Source organism: Platalea leucorodia (genome assembly GCF_965183815.1).
Source record: "Platalea leucorodia genome assembly, chromosome: 1".
Taxonomy (NCBI): Eukaryota; Metazoa; Chordata; class Aves; order Pelecaniformes; family Threskiornithidae; genus Platalea; species Platalea leucorodia.
Genome location: NC_138823.1, coordinates 35,552,989 through 35,566,302, shown reverse-complemented (window position 1 = coordinate 35,566,302; position 13,314 = coordinate 35,552,989). Strand labels below are relative to the sequence as shown.

General features: G+C 38.6%; 1 protein-coding gene across 2 annotated transcripts in view; it reads right to left on the bottom strand.

Moving 5' to 3' along the window:
• Positions 1-496: 496 nt before the first annotated feature.
• The window catches only part of STAU2 (staufen double-stranded RNA binding protein 2), a 175,353-nt gene continuing 162,535 nt past the window's right edge, over positions 497-13,314 (bottom strand). For both annotated transcript variants that reach the window (XM_082308942.1, XM_082308943.1), the window contains exons 14-15: positions 2,450-2,538; positions 497-1,598 (exon numbers count right to left, since the gene is read on the bottom strand). In XM_082308942.1, the coding sequence (XP_082165068.1) occupies positions 1,505-1,598; positions 2,450-2,538 (183 nt within the window). In that variant the 3' untranslated portion in view covers positions 497-1,504. The remainder of the gene's footprint in view (positions 1,599-2,449; positions 2,539-13,314) is intronic.

Sequence of the window (13,314 nt, the reverse complement as noted above, 5' to 3'; positions counted from 1 at the left end):
CAAAGTAGAAAAAAGCACTCCACATTTTTAGTGACCACTGATTCTGTAAGAGCATGATGCATGCTACCCTGAAAGCCTGTCCCAGAGGCAAATCAATACCACTGTACCTTGCACCATTTCCTTACATTGCCATTTGTCTGCTTTCCTGCATGAGTCACTTGGGTTGTGATCCCTGGTTTACATGCTTCTAAAATCTTGTGCAATGTTGTCGTGACTGTTATGCAGTTGGTAGAAGCTTTATGTGTTCATTGCATTAGGTTTACAGAAAATAAAATATCTGTATTTTGCATAAATAAATGACTTTTAAATGCCAGGATGACTGGTCTGACACAGTAAGTTTGTAGAAGGTGGTGGCATGGGGAAAGGTAGGTTGAACGCTGGCTTTGGCATGGTAGCCAGTTATTCGTTAGTTTGTAATTTTTTTTTTAACTTCATTCTCTCAGTTGTCTACCTGTGAACGATAAAGAAAGAGACGACACTGTCATTGTACACATGAACTGATGTGGTTTTACTGCATTTGGCCACACACTTGAAAGAAATATGCTGGTACAGAGCAGCCACAGGTCTTATCACTGCTGCCACTCCTTTCACAAAAGAATGATCTTTACATCAACAGTTTTCCAGCCTTGGCTTGATAACGTTGCAGTCCTACCTTTTGCTCTTGGTCCAAATGCAGAGGTTAAAAACACTCAGTTGATGCAAACGGTGGGTTGATACAACACACAGAATGGGGTGTAGATGTGCTTCACACAACAGAGAGCAGAATTGAAGGGGAAAATGTTGCTTGGAGGCAAGACGCCTCTTTAATTGATTATGGCAAGGAAAATCAAATACCATATCTGCTTTTTTCCTGGAGTATATCGAGACTGATCATAACTAACATCTGTTCATGTTAAGCAAATACTTGTCATGATTTAAACTTCTGTTTGCATACAACTCTGAGTAGTGCATCTTAAAGTCATACATATTCATATAGAATGAAGAATGCATAATGTCTGCATAAAAAGGTAAGCTGTATGACTATATATGAAGACAACAACTACAATTCTCACAGCACTGTCATTGGTTAATTTTAAAATATTCAAGCATTATTTAAAAAACAGTAAGCTGAACTTAAAACTACACTATGAAAAAATTGTATAACTGAACCAATGCTGACTTGTTTTCCTCAATATTAATCAATTGTAAAGTTTCCCTTTTTTTTTCTAACACTTTTTGTTAATTAGTTGTTATTTTAACCTCCAGTAACATGATCAGACTTCTTCTGCCTCTGGGCAATTGAGTTATGCTCTGATCTCGAGTTCTAAGGGAAATGTTCAATTTTATTTTTTTCCACAGTTGAATAAACAGTACCATGTATACTATCTCTTGTGTTAGAATAGTGTTGTCTTCACATAAGACTCAAATAATGGTATTAGTCATTCATTTCCTTGTACACATACACCCTATTGCGTGTTGACAGGTTTATAAGGATGCAGTGGCAGCCGTGGGTGCTGGGAAGCTCCTAGACGACAGCCTTTGAATCCTTGCAGTCCTGAGCAATGGTGCCTGAGTTAGTCTGTTTATTGTCTGCTTTTTCTCCCAGATGCTTGACTTGTCTGAAAGATTAATACATTAACAAGAGTGGTAAGGTCCAGGGTTGCACATCTTTAAGACATGTTTATTAGCAGATGGCACATGAGATTCAAAGGTCACTGTGGAAGGTAACATTTTAAAGTGAAACAACAATATTTATGTTCAAATACTATGCTGATGAGATCATATGGAAAAATGCTTCTGATTAAATTAGTTTATAAATAGCCACAATATATCTATTGAAAATTCCAAATGCCACTTTTAGTCTTCTTTCTTTTCTTCTATTACTTCCTAATTTATTTAGTAACACAAGACTACCTTCTTACGCAAACAGACTAGCAGCTGGAAAAAAAATCTATACTGGAGAGACACAATCCCACTTTCTTAAATAATTGAAAATCCAGTGTGAAACCTGGCTCTATTGGCTACTACTTCAAACTAATAGTCCATATAAGAGTTTTTTACAACCTGGAAGAAATTTTAACTCTGAAATTCTCCAGGGTAAAATTCATCTTGCAGACATAAGGACTTATTAGCAGATAGCTATCCTTATTTACAGGCAAAATCATCTGCTACAACACATTTGACAAAAATCATGTTACGCTACTTACACAGAATCCATACAATGAAAAGAAAATCCTTTTCTTCAGGATTTCCATAGGAGGACTGACTGTCTCATAGCTCATTAGTAAACATTATCAGTAACACTAAACCTGAAATCTTGTTTATCCTCTCAAATTGTCATAAACTGTATGTAAATTCCAGAGGAAATAGTTTTGCACAGGTTTAAAAGGGCAACTAAGCTCTTAATTAACATTTCTTATCTACCACGCCATGCAGGCATTAAAATGCAGAGGATTTAAATGGTACTTACTTTTCATGGGATCCGTTTTCAACTTTCATAGCCCCTTCCACTGGATCCAGTCCTTGTTCTGAAAACTGTTTCAAGGCACTTAACGCTGCCTAAAGAAAAAATGAGTTGTCAAAAAAAACACTGACACAACTGTCTTAACACCAAAAGAAGGAAGGTGTGTATTTTGATATTCTAGATTTAAATAATTTCCTGTATATTGAAGCCGTTTAGGCTACAGAGCTAACAGAGTGGGTACATTACAGCTCCATGATAAACAGCTGTGCTTGTGCATGGGTTTGAGGATATCTTCTTCCTGGGTATATGAATGACTTCCATTTGTGTTAATGCAAGCTTCATCACCTACATGAAGAACGTGATATCCTTTTAGGACTCTTGTCTCTCTGGCCTGTAAAGTCTCTCCAGCTTCCCCATGTGCTTTCCTAGAGCCCACGCTTTCCAGAGCTCCTATGGACAAACTCTTGTCTTGTAGATGATTGCAGAAGGTGTGAGCAACGGGAAGAGGGTCAGCAGGACACTACCAACACTCCAAGGCTGGATCTCAAACAATGCAGCAGATTGATGTCTTATACATAGGCAGTGAAGTGTGCTAAACAGGGTGAGCCAATATGGGATTATTATGAAGAATCAGCAATAGAAGAATGATCAATTTTCAGCTGACGTTTTTCTGTGCAAGTGCATTCTTTATTGACCAGCTTCTCTTTCATCTTCATGAGTCCTGCTTTAGGACTCAAAATTGTTCTTCTCTCCCTCCTCACTGCTTTGGTAAAAGACAAATGATTTTTTGTAATTAATTTAGCAAAGGTCAGTTATGAAACTCTTAGACACCATGTGGCTGACTTCGAAAACACACCCAGTGCAATAAAACAGTTGAGGTCAGTTCTGTCTTGATGGTGAAATGTAGAGCAGAACTGAAAAACGCGTTTTTCTCTTTAATCACTCCCATCTAAGATGCATTCAGAACTTATGATGGGGGAAAAAAAAGTAACTTTTCACAGACACTGCCACCTAAGGTAACATCTCAAACACTGGAACTGACTGCAGGCCCTATGGCACTGTTTTTCACAGTGAGGCAACAACTGCTGTTTAGAAAATTAGAAGTTGCTCTCTTCTTAATTGTTGGGACAGAAAGAATCCATGTCTCTATCTTCATTTCCCATTCCTCTCAGAGAGCAGGGAACAGGAGCAGGCATTGTAATGAAGTACTAGATTTGCTTTTGTACTAATTCTTTGCCTGGATTCTCTCAACAGCTCCTTCCCTTGAAAGGTATGTTTATGTAAGTTAAATATTATTAGAAAATGTGTATTTTGGTGAGATGAATAACAGCACAAAAATTGCCAGGCTGCTCTAAAGTAAAAGACCATGTATCCCAGGTTTGTCTATAGTAATGACTAGCTGCTAAAGCTTCAGAAGGCTCTACAAGGTACTCCCACCCATAATGCATGAAGGTGGAATCTTTCTAGTCTGTGAAGTTTTATGGTTTTTGCCCTAGCAAACAAATAAAAAGCTAAACATTTTATAAAGTGTCTTGGTAAACCTCAGATTGTCACCATTACTTACCCATTCACTTTTTAGCTTTACCATGTGTTCTGAGCCCCATGTATCTGACAGCTAACCTGCTCTCTGCTTGCTCCTTCTTCTCATCCATTGACATAATTTTCCCCTTCATCTTAAAATCTCTGCTGCCTGTGTCTTTCTTTTTATCCTTTTTCCATGCTATGGCTAAGGCCTGAGCCTCAGCTTCACCTCAATAACAACTTCTCCCATTACAGGATCTTTCACTTTTATCACCCATTGAGCTCCCCAGTGAATGAATTCTCCCTTTCCTCATTTCTTCTGGTTTTCTTAACATTTTGATATATTGGCATTTTTTATTAGACAGCTCTTTCTCTACCACCTCATAGTGTCCCTTGTAGTTTTAGACGTGCATTCTCAACTCTATAAACTCTAATCACCATCTGCCTTTCCATCCTCAGTCTTGACTGCACAGCAAAATCACTGTTTGTTCAACCCAAATAATTTACCCCAGTGGCAACAAGGGTTTTCAGCTACTCTTCTCTGAACTTCTCTGTTCCAGTAACCCGACACATTTCTGCGTCCCAATTTCTCTCTTCTCCTCCTCTCCCTGGGGTCCTTTTCATCACAATGCAAGTACTACTCATTATGTGAGGAAGGAGAGTGATTTGGGCTTCTGTGCTTCCTTGCACAGGACTGCTTCTCTGTTGTACTTTAGTTGGTCATGGTTTAGCAACTATGACAACCAATCAATTCAGTGGGTAGGGGCTGGCACACAAGAATCTCCTGTCTTCTCATATTCATTTTTCCTCATGCACATTAGCAAAGCAATCAGGATCGCCTTTCTGCTTATGTATGGTAATCCAAAAACCATTACCAGGCAGCACTGCAAGGAGAGAAGGAAGCTGAGACATCTGCTCCTCCTATACAGTTTAACTGCTACCTCATCTGTTTTTGAACCCACCTTGTTTACTTTTTTATATCCATTCTTAGCTTCCGGGTCTGACGTGTGAGTTGTAAACTTGTGGAAGAACTATTTGTTCAGGTTATTTGTTTGCACAGTGGCGTGGGCAAAAAGGCCCTGATCATAGTTGGTAAGAAGAGCCAAGTAATGTTTCATTCAAGATTAGATCACAGGTTGATCATGTGATATACAGAACAGTCTGATCTTGATCAGTGGCCACTGAAATCCCCAAATTATCATCAGATTAATTAGATCAACCCAAACTTCCTAATTCCTTTCTAGAATTGCTCTGAATATGAGTATATCTGTTACTTACTACTGTTTTACTCATAGAACTGGCTTTTGCAAGGCATACCACATACATTACAGAGCATCTTTCAGGACTGCTTTCCAGAAAAACTTCTTTGGAATTTCCTGGAGGAGTATTAGCCACTATCTCAATAGAAACAGACCTTGAGGGCATCTCTTCTCCTCTAACAGCAAGGGAAGAAGTCCTACAATATAAAATAATGAACTCTTTGCCTGTAAGCACAGTTTGTTACTATATGGGTATCAAGGAAGCAAATATGGACCAGTTAGATGAAAAATATAAAATGAAGGTATGATTCAAAGTGTTTAATGGTAACCATGTTTAATATCAACACAACATCCAAATCCTAATGCTTGTAACATGGTGCAGTTTCATTTCTCCATCTCACCCTTCTTCAAGCCGTGCCCTTCCCAAACTGAAATGTGATATAAAGGATAAGATCTCAGACCTATTGTATTTCTGAAACCAAATATCAGAGAGGGGTAGCAGCAGGAAAGCAGTCCTGTACCTGTATCCTTGATCTTCCAAGTAGAGGTGTCAGGGTGTTTGTGTGAGCACTGGCGAAGAGCCAGCCCTTTGCGCCGTCTGTCCCTCATCACTAGGCTTCTCACCTTTGCTGCTGTGGAAGCCAACGATCTCTTCAAAAGCTCATGCTTCTTGCTACTGACTCCCCACTCCCCACATCTTCTGCCTCAGTCCCACATCTTTCCCAAGCCACTCCAGTGCCCCTCGTCTTCCCCTCCCTACTATCCACCCCAGAGCTCTGACTTCTTTTACAGCAGGAGAGATCACCTCTACTTCTTCACAAATCTCCCCCCACCCAGTCCCCTACTTTTTCCTGCTCCTAAATGCTCTCTCACTCAGGACCTCCCGCTGCTCTCAGCTCCCAGAGCTAAACTTTCCTTCCCCAAGTCCTGCCAACCTCCTACACCTCACAGTCCCTCTTTATCTTCCAGTTTCCTAACGTGTTCCAGGTTTATATGAGATCTGATTTCTTTTTCATGGAACCATGTCTCTCCCTCCATAGATACCTGTGGGGGAAGCCTAACTACTTATATCCCAACTTTTGCAAAAACATTTGAATTTTGGTAAAGTTTCTTTCCTTTTTAAAATGTCCATTCATGGGATGTGAGTGAAGGGCAGTAGATGAATGGTAGAGAGCGCCTTGCAGTGTCTTAAAAACTCCTCCTTTTCTTTCTCCCATAGCCTGCTTACATTTGGAAGGATCAGCAAAGCTGAGAGAAGCTGGTAAGTAAACAATACTTTGGACCTTAATAGATGTCCTTAATGTTTCTCCTCTCCCTGTTGTGCCCCTAGACAGACATGAAGATGCTGGATTCAGGAAGGAAGCTGGTAGCTGAGAGGCTGTGACCTGAATAGTCAGCAGAGTGACACAGAGACCAAGTAATCTGCAGTGAAGAAGAGTTACAAGCAGACACTGGGCTAATTTAATCCATGATTCAATTCTATTAGTCCCAACAGATTTACACGACTTGGCTTAAATATAACTTGTGAATGGCAGATAACTTAGGTTAAATGAAAAGGAAAGAAAAGAATGGAACATTTGACAGTGAATCTGGTGAACAATTTCCTCTTTTAAAGGCTCAACACTTCCTTCCATTGATATTTTTCTTACAATAGAGCATCTGCACAGATATAGAGAAATTTTTCTCTCCCCCAGAAGATTTTACAACTGTTTTGTGAGTGAAGCCCCATAGGTTACAGAACAGATGTCCTTACACATTTCTTGTATCACTTGTTTTCTGTGTAGCTACAACAGTGCCAAAAATACGATGCCAACAGGATGCACCGCACTGCTAACTGTTTGTCTTGGCTGCCATTTCCATTATTAGTATGTGTGTGTATCAGGATGGGGATGGATGTTTCCAGTCATTTTTTAGCTTTCCTCAAGTCAATTGGCAATTAGTAAATAGCATTGAAACTTGTGAATATTCTTCCTGTTTCTCGCTCTGGGGATTATGCGTCTTATAATGACAATCTAGTAACATTAGATCATTCTTTTAGCAAGAACAGCAGACAGGCACTACACTAGCCCATGTGCATTTAAGACCACATCCTCACGATAAAATTTTCACATGTTTGTTTTAGCACAATATGTGGTTTGTGTTTTTCCTCTTAAATCTATATTACATTTCAGATTATTCCATGAAGCTGAAAATTGTAAAAGTTTGTTGTTCTCTGTGGCCCTTCCAGTTGACTTTACCAAGGAGGTCTGAGACAATTCTAATAAACACACTGCTTGATACTGTTAGTTTACTGGTGATATGTCTTCTAACATCAGTTTTCTAAGTACATAAAAAAACATATTCAGCTTGGCCTTAAGCAGTGTTTTCTGAAGACATAAAATTATGGGCAGAAATAGTTATGCTGTAAAACTGAATTAAGTCAGCATCCAGAGTAGGTCATGAAGGACAAGATTTTACTGTCTCTAGTAGCTGGGTCTTAGTTCAAGGTTGAGTTTGCAGAGTCAAATGACTCATTGTAGTCATAACACCGGTAGCCACATGCCGTATACATGAATAAGTCTCAGGCTGTGCCCGAGTTTAGGCTTGAGAAAATGCTTGCATGCCAGGTTAAAATGATAGCCAGATCTAACTCTAGTCCAATTTCCCTTGCAAGCCAGAAGCCTAGACAACAGCAGAGTTAATGCATGAACAAAACTGGTAGCAAGTATATTTACAAACAATCAATGTTCATTTTTTTTCTAAGCCAAGAGAAAAAATGCCCCCCATATCAGGGAGATTCTTCCCCTCTCCCTGACAACTGAGGCCTCAGAAGGCAATATCATCTGTGCAATAACATCACAGCAAAGCTGTCTGCATCAGTAATGAGATGCATTTCATGACTTTTTAATATGTGGATTTAAATTTCACATTTAAAGGCTATTGAAAAAACCCCAACAATATCACAGCTGTAGAGGTGAGTTTGAGGACTTAGTGTCCCAAAGCTGAGCAAGAATTTAAATTTGTATGTATTCAAAATTATTGTTGGTGATTGTTTTTGCTTTCTCTTGATGAAGAAATTTTTGACCAAGCTTCCACCTGGCTTTAACTTGTCCACACCCAAAATTGCATGTATACAGAAATGCACAGAGGGAAGATATATTTGCTTGTGTCGACTTACATACATACAACAAAGTAGCTAAAATTTGACTCCTTAACATATCCATTTAATTCTCTTGAATTTACCGGGTTGGCTACATACAAGCTAAACAAAAACTAGGTGATGGGTATTGCAAACAAATCCCTTTTCCCCACAGCTTCTGTTGTAAATGAATTTACTGTATCGCAAGCAATAACTTCTGCAAGGAGTTTTTGCCACTTTCCTCACAATGTGCCGTTCTCCCCAGTTGATTAGATTTCATGTGAACCAATGTTAACATCTGTCTAAAAATTAAATTCAGAAAGGCTCTTCACACTGCACAATGTAAACCTTAATTAAATGACTTTAAGCCCTTTCCTCACACAGTTTATGATATGCATGAAAAGCACAGGGTTATAATCTGATTAACTCATGTAGTTTACATGGAAACAGCATTTTCCAAACTGATTAATCTCTGCACAAAGGCATAGTCACCTGATAGGCACTACAATTAAGGCTACTAATTGCACCTGTCAAGAGAAGGAGCTTGGAGGATAGAAGGAGTCCACTATATCTTCAAACAAAGAATGCTGATTCACAGATGTAGCTTAGAACAAGTCCTGTGTAGTAGTTAATGCTACCCCCAGGCAACTCATGCAGCCAGAATTTAAATGACACACAATCCACGTACAGCCTGACCTTGCCAGCTTTCTGGGTGTAATCCTAACGTAAGGATTAACTGTTCTTGAACAATTTTTCCAATATATTAAGTAAAGCTTCTATCAAGAACAGCATGCATGTCACCTTCTTCCACCTAGTTTTATCAGACACGTGTATTCATTCATGCCTCCCAATATTCCAAGAAGTGGATGGAGCGAAAGACACTATTCAACATGGAATTTTATTTCTGTAGGTTTTCAACTTCAACAATCTACTTAGGTAGACCGCTTGAGTTAACAGTAGAGAGAGTCAATTAGGCATGGCTTATTTTTGCATGTGAAACACCACACTAGAAATCTGACCGCCATTCTAGGGACTATGCAATAATTCCAGGAGTAACAAATGGCAAAGCATTCTCTCAAAGTCCAAGAAAGAGCCGCATGATCACCTGGGGTGAAACAGTTCTATTGCTTTAATGGTGATACACAAAATTTTCTAGTCACAAAGAGAAAAAACCATGCCGAAAAGCACCTAATTTTTAAAATAATTAAAAGGTATGAAGAGTATTTGATAAATAATACTGAAAGTCAAACTTAATGAATTTAATACTAATGTAAGAGATTAATCCAGCATAGAGAGGCTAGTCTGGTTGCCAAGTTTAGGTTGCGTTCTTACTTGTGGATGGGAATAAGAGGGGAAAGGTTTGCTAAAAGATTTGTACAGGACTCGGACTGTACGGGACTCAGACTGTACGGGGCTGTTCTTAAATCTGTATCTTCTCAGACTCCTCCCTCTTCACATATTCTCAACTGAAAGGAGCAACGTTTTCAAGTGCTACCAAAATGCTAACTGTTGACTCTGTGGCAATCTATGCTGGAAACCAGTAAGTTGGCACTTCTTCATGAGCATCTTGAAAGAGCTTTCAGGTTTGATACCAGTGTCTACTGAGGTGCGTCTGTGTCCTCTAATGGTGAAGTGAGGTGTGAAAGTTCGACCTCAGTATCAGCAGTTAAAATAAATCCTAATCAAGCCTCTTTTGTCAGATAATTTCAGCACATTTTCAGTGTATATTCTTCAGTCCCGGTCTAGAAATCTGGAAGTTCTTTTAAAGTAAATTTATTTCTAAATTCAAAACTTCATATTTCGCTTCAATTATTACAATTGAAAGAACAAAGACAGAAAGAATCATGCATCATCACAGCTTATTTATGAACACGAAAATAAATGTTTTAAAATTAAATTTCCAAGCGTTTACACTACATATATACAACCAAATTTCACCAGACAGCAATTAATCTTAAATTAATCTTGCTTATAATTTTGTATTCTCAGACAAAAGCTACTTAAACACTAACTTGCAGAAGGAAGCAAACATCCAAGTAATATAGGTGCTTTTAATAATTAGAGACTTCCAAATGAGAGCATTTAGATGGCCAATTATTGTATGGGTAGGTAGAGGTTTAAATCATGCAATTGAGACAACACTCAAGCATGGTTGAGAAGCTGCAGACAAAAATTATAGCAGATTTTAAGAAACATGGCTTTAAACCTAAAACTGAAAACAGCAGAAATGTATATCCTCAGGCAAAATCCTGCACCAGCAGGGAAGAAAGGCCATGAATCACTGTCTCTTTCATCACTGATGGCTGGAAAATATCCTTGTCAGCTGTGTTCTCAGAACGATTTGGTTTATTTAATTATTTATTTATAGGCATTTCTCCACATCACTGCCATAGATTTGTGAGTCCACCGTCATTAACCCTATCTCTACTGCAGGAGATTTTGACTTCTTGATTTTAAATAAGTGGATTGAGGTTCTCAGCTGTGTAAGAGTTCACAGTGACTTTTAAAATATCCTGCAATAGACAATCCTCTTCATCTGTCTGATCTCCGCAGTTCCATCTTGTCTTTAGCATCCTTCACTACCTAGGCAGTAGTACATAAATGAGGCAAAGACCATGTCATTCTCCACCAGGGAATGGGCCCTGACCCATATCAGCAGTGTAGATGTAGCCAGAACTGTTTTAACAAAATGAATGAGCTCTAAACTTTAAATAAGATATAAGCATGTATTCTGTTCTAAGTGGTTTTCTTAGGTAACTGCTTGTGCAGAGTGGGCAAAAAATTGGATATTAAAAGATTTTTATGAATTCTCAAAGATCGACACCAAAATTAGTATACAACAAAGTACAAACTATCAAGTATTACTCAATGCTTACTTCAACGCGGTTACTCTTCCACTTAGTAAACTGAACTTGTAAAACACACTCACTAGTGTTTAAATACTTTTTACTTCTCCTTGCAAATATCCTCTTCTTCATGAGGCAAAATGGCACTAAGGACCAGAGGTAGTTTTATTATTACTATTTTTAAAGAGAAGGAAACTGAAGTGAAGGGAGAGTACATGAGCACTTAACGCGCTGGCCCAAGGTCAGGCAATAAAAGTAAGAATCAGTTTTACTAGTTTACATGCATTTTATTATAGTCCAAGATAGACACAAAGAGATTCTGAAAAAAAGGTATTTAATGATAGAAAATAAAAGAACAGTCTACACTGCGGCCACAATTTTAATTCAAATGCCTCATTCCTGTCACTATCACCCAGCAAGCTATAATCTTCCCATTAATGCTAAACTTTCCATGACAGTGGAGAAAAAGGCCCCCTTTTAGGAGTAGAGGACAAGTGAGAGCTTCTAACAAATTTGTTTTGCTGAAATACTCTAAAGAGTACTTTTTTCCCCCCAATTTTTACAAATTTTTTTTTTTTTAAAGCTTGACATGTGTCTCCTTCCAAAGACCATACACTTTGCTTTAGACATGGGAGTAATTTCCTAAATATCAGATTCCTTGGGTTTAGCAATTTTAAAATGAAAGAATGTTTGTTCTCTCATACCAAGACCATTACCTTAGATTTTAAGTGCATGTCAGTCTAAACATGACTAGAAACTTTGGTTTGAAGACAAAAGCAATAGATTACACTTAATGCAAAGGACTGCCCATTGGCTTCTCCAAGCAGCACATTGTAGTTGCAACAATAGGGGAGTTTAGGGCTGTAGCTTCTTGCATTACAACATCTGTAATGAAGCCCAGGTAGTAAATTGTATCGTATCTCTGCTTCTGTGTAACTCTACTCCTGTGGCCCGCATATCGGCATTTGGAGAAGGATACTTCCACCCTCAGAGCCCTAATGACCAATCCCCCTCTTCACTCTCCAAGTCTCATTTTACAAGCATGTACGTACATCCAACAAAGTACCAAATCTAGATTGACAGCTAAAAGCATTATATTTAGCATATATGGCATGTAATTAGAAATTTGAGTGTTTCCAAAAGGCAAAAGTTTTTGATTCCGATCTCAGAGTATTTTTACACTGCATTAACTGGTATTTTTCTCCTAATTGAAGTTGATTTAAGTGAGATCAGAGTCAGGCCCAAGAGCTACAGGCCGAAGTTCTCACTGAAGTAGTTTGTAATGTAATTTCGTCCTTGCTAACTGTTGATGGCTTGTCCTCATCCCATTTTAACCTACAACCATCAGCTCCTTTAATGGAAGTGTCTATAAAGATCTTCTCTAAAATATGCTTTTCCAGCACACTTAATGTCTTTTAATGTCTTTCCAATTAAATCCAGATGTGAAAAGCTTAAGGAACAGTTCTCAGGACTGAAAAAGATGACATAAATCTTGCAGCTGACAGAGATCCCACTGAGCTCAGTTGGGGAAACTCACAGAGGACTTCTTGTGGGCCAGAAAAGCTGCTGGGTATAAAGGCAGATGTGTATACTCCTATTAAAAAAATTTAAATAAAAACTGACTCCTACAATGAGGTATCCACAATTATCAGGGACATTACTAACTCAATCCCTCAATGTGCTGAGCACATCCTGTGCAGTACAGATTTCCCTCATCTTTTCGGGAAGTTTATCAGAGTTGAAGAGGGTCACATCTGTTTGGGAAAGAGCCCTTCACCTTTCAGGATTGCAGCTCTTAAACCAGTGTAGGGGCTGATTCTGGAAAACACTGTCTGTCTTGGTCTCATACTGCTATCAACAGGCAGATAATGTACTCGGCAAAGCAAGACTCTGAATTTCTGCCCTCACTCCTTTACCTCCTCCATAATCAGGTTAGCAGATTAAATTGTGGTTTCATTACAGAAGAGTCCCCAAATGTGCTATTAATTATAAATTCTTACCAATCTGGTGGGAAACTGGGCATTCCTAGTAGCTGACTACCACTGCTGGGTAAATGCTGTTTGTGCAGCTGTCAATTTGGGGTTTGTTTTGCTGTAATCACTTGTACACTCTCAGGATTTTTTTATT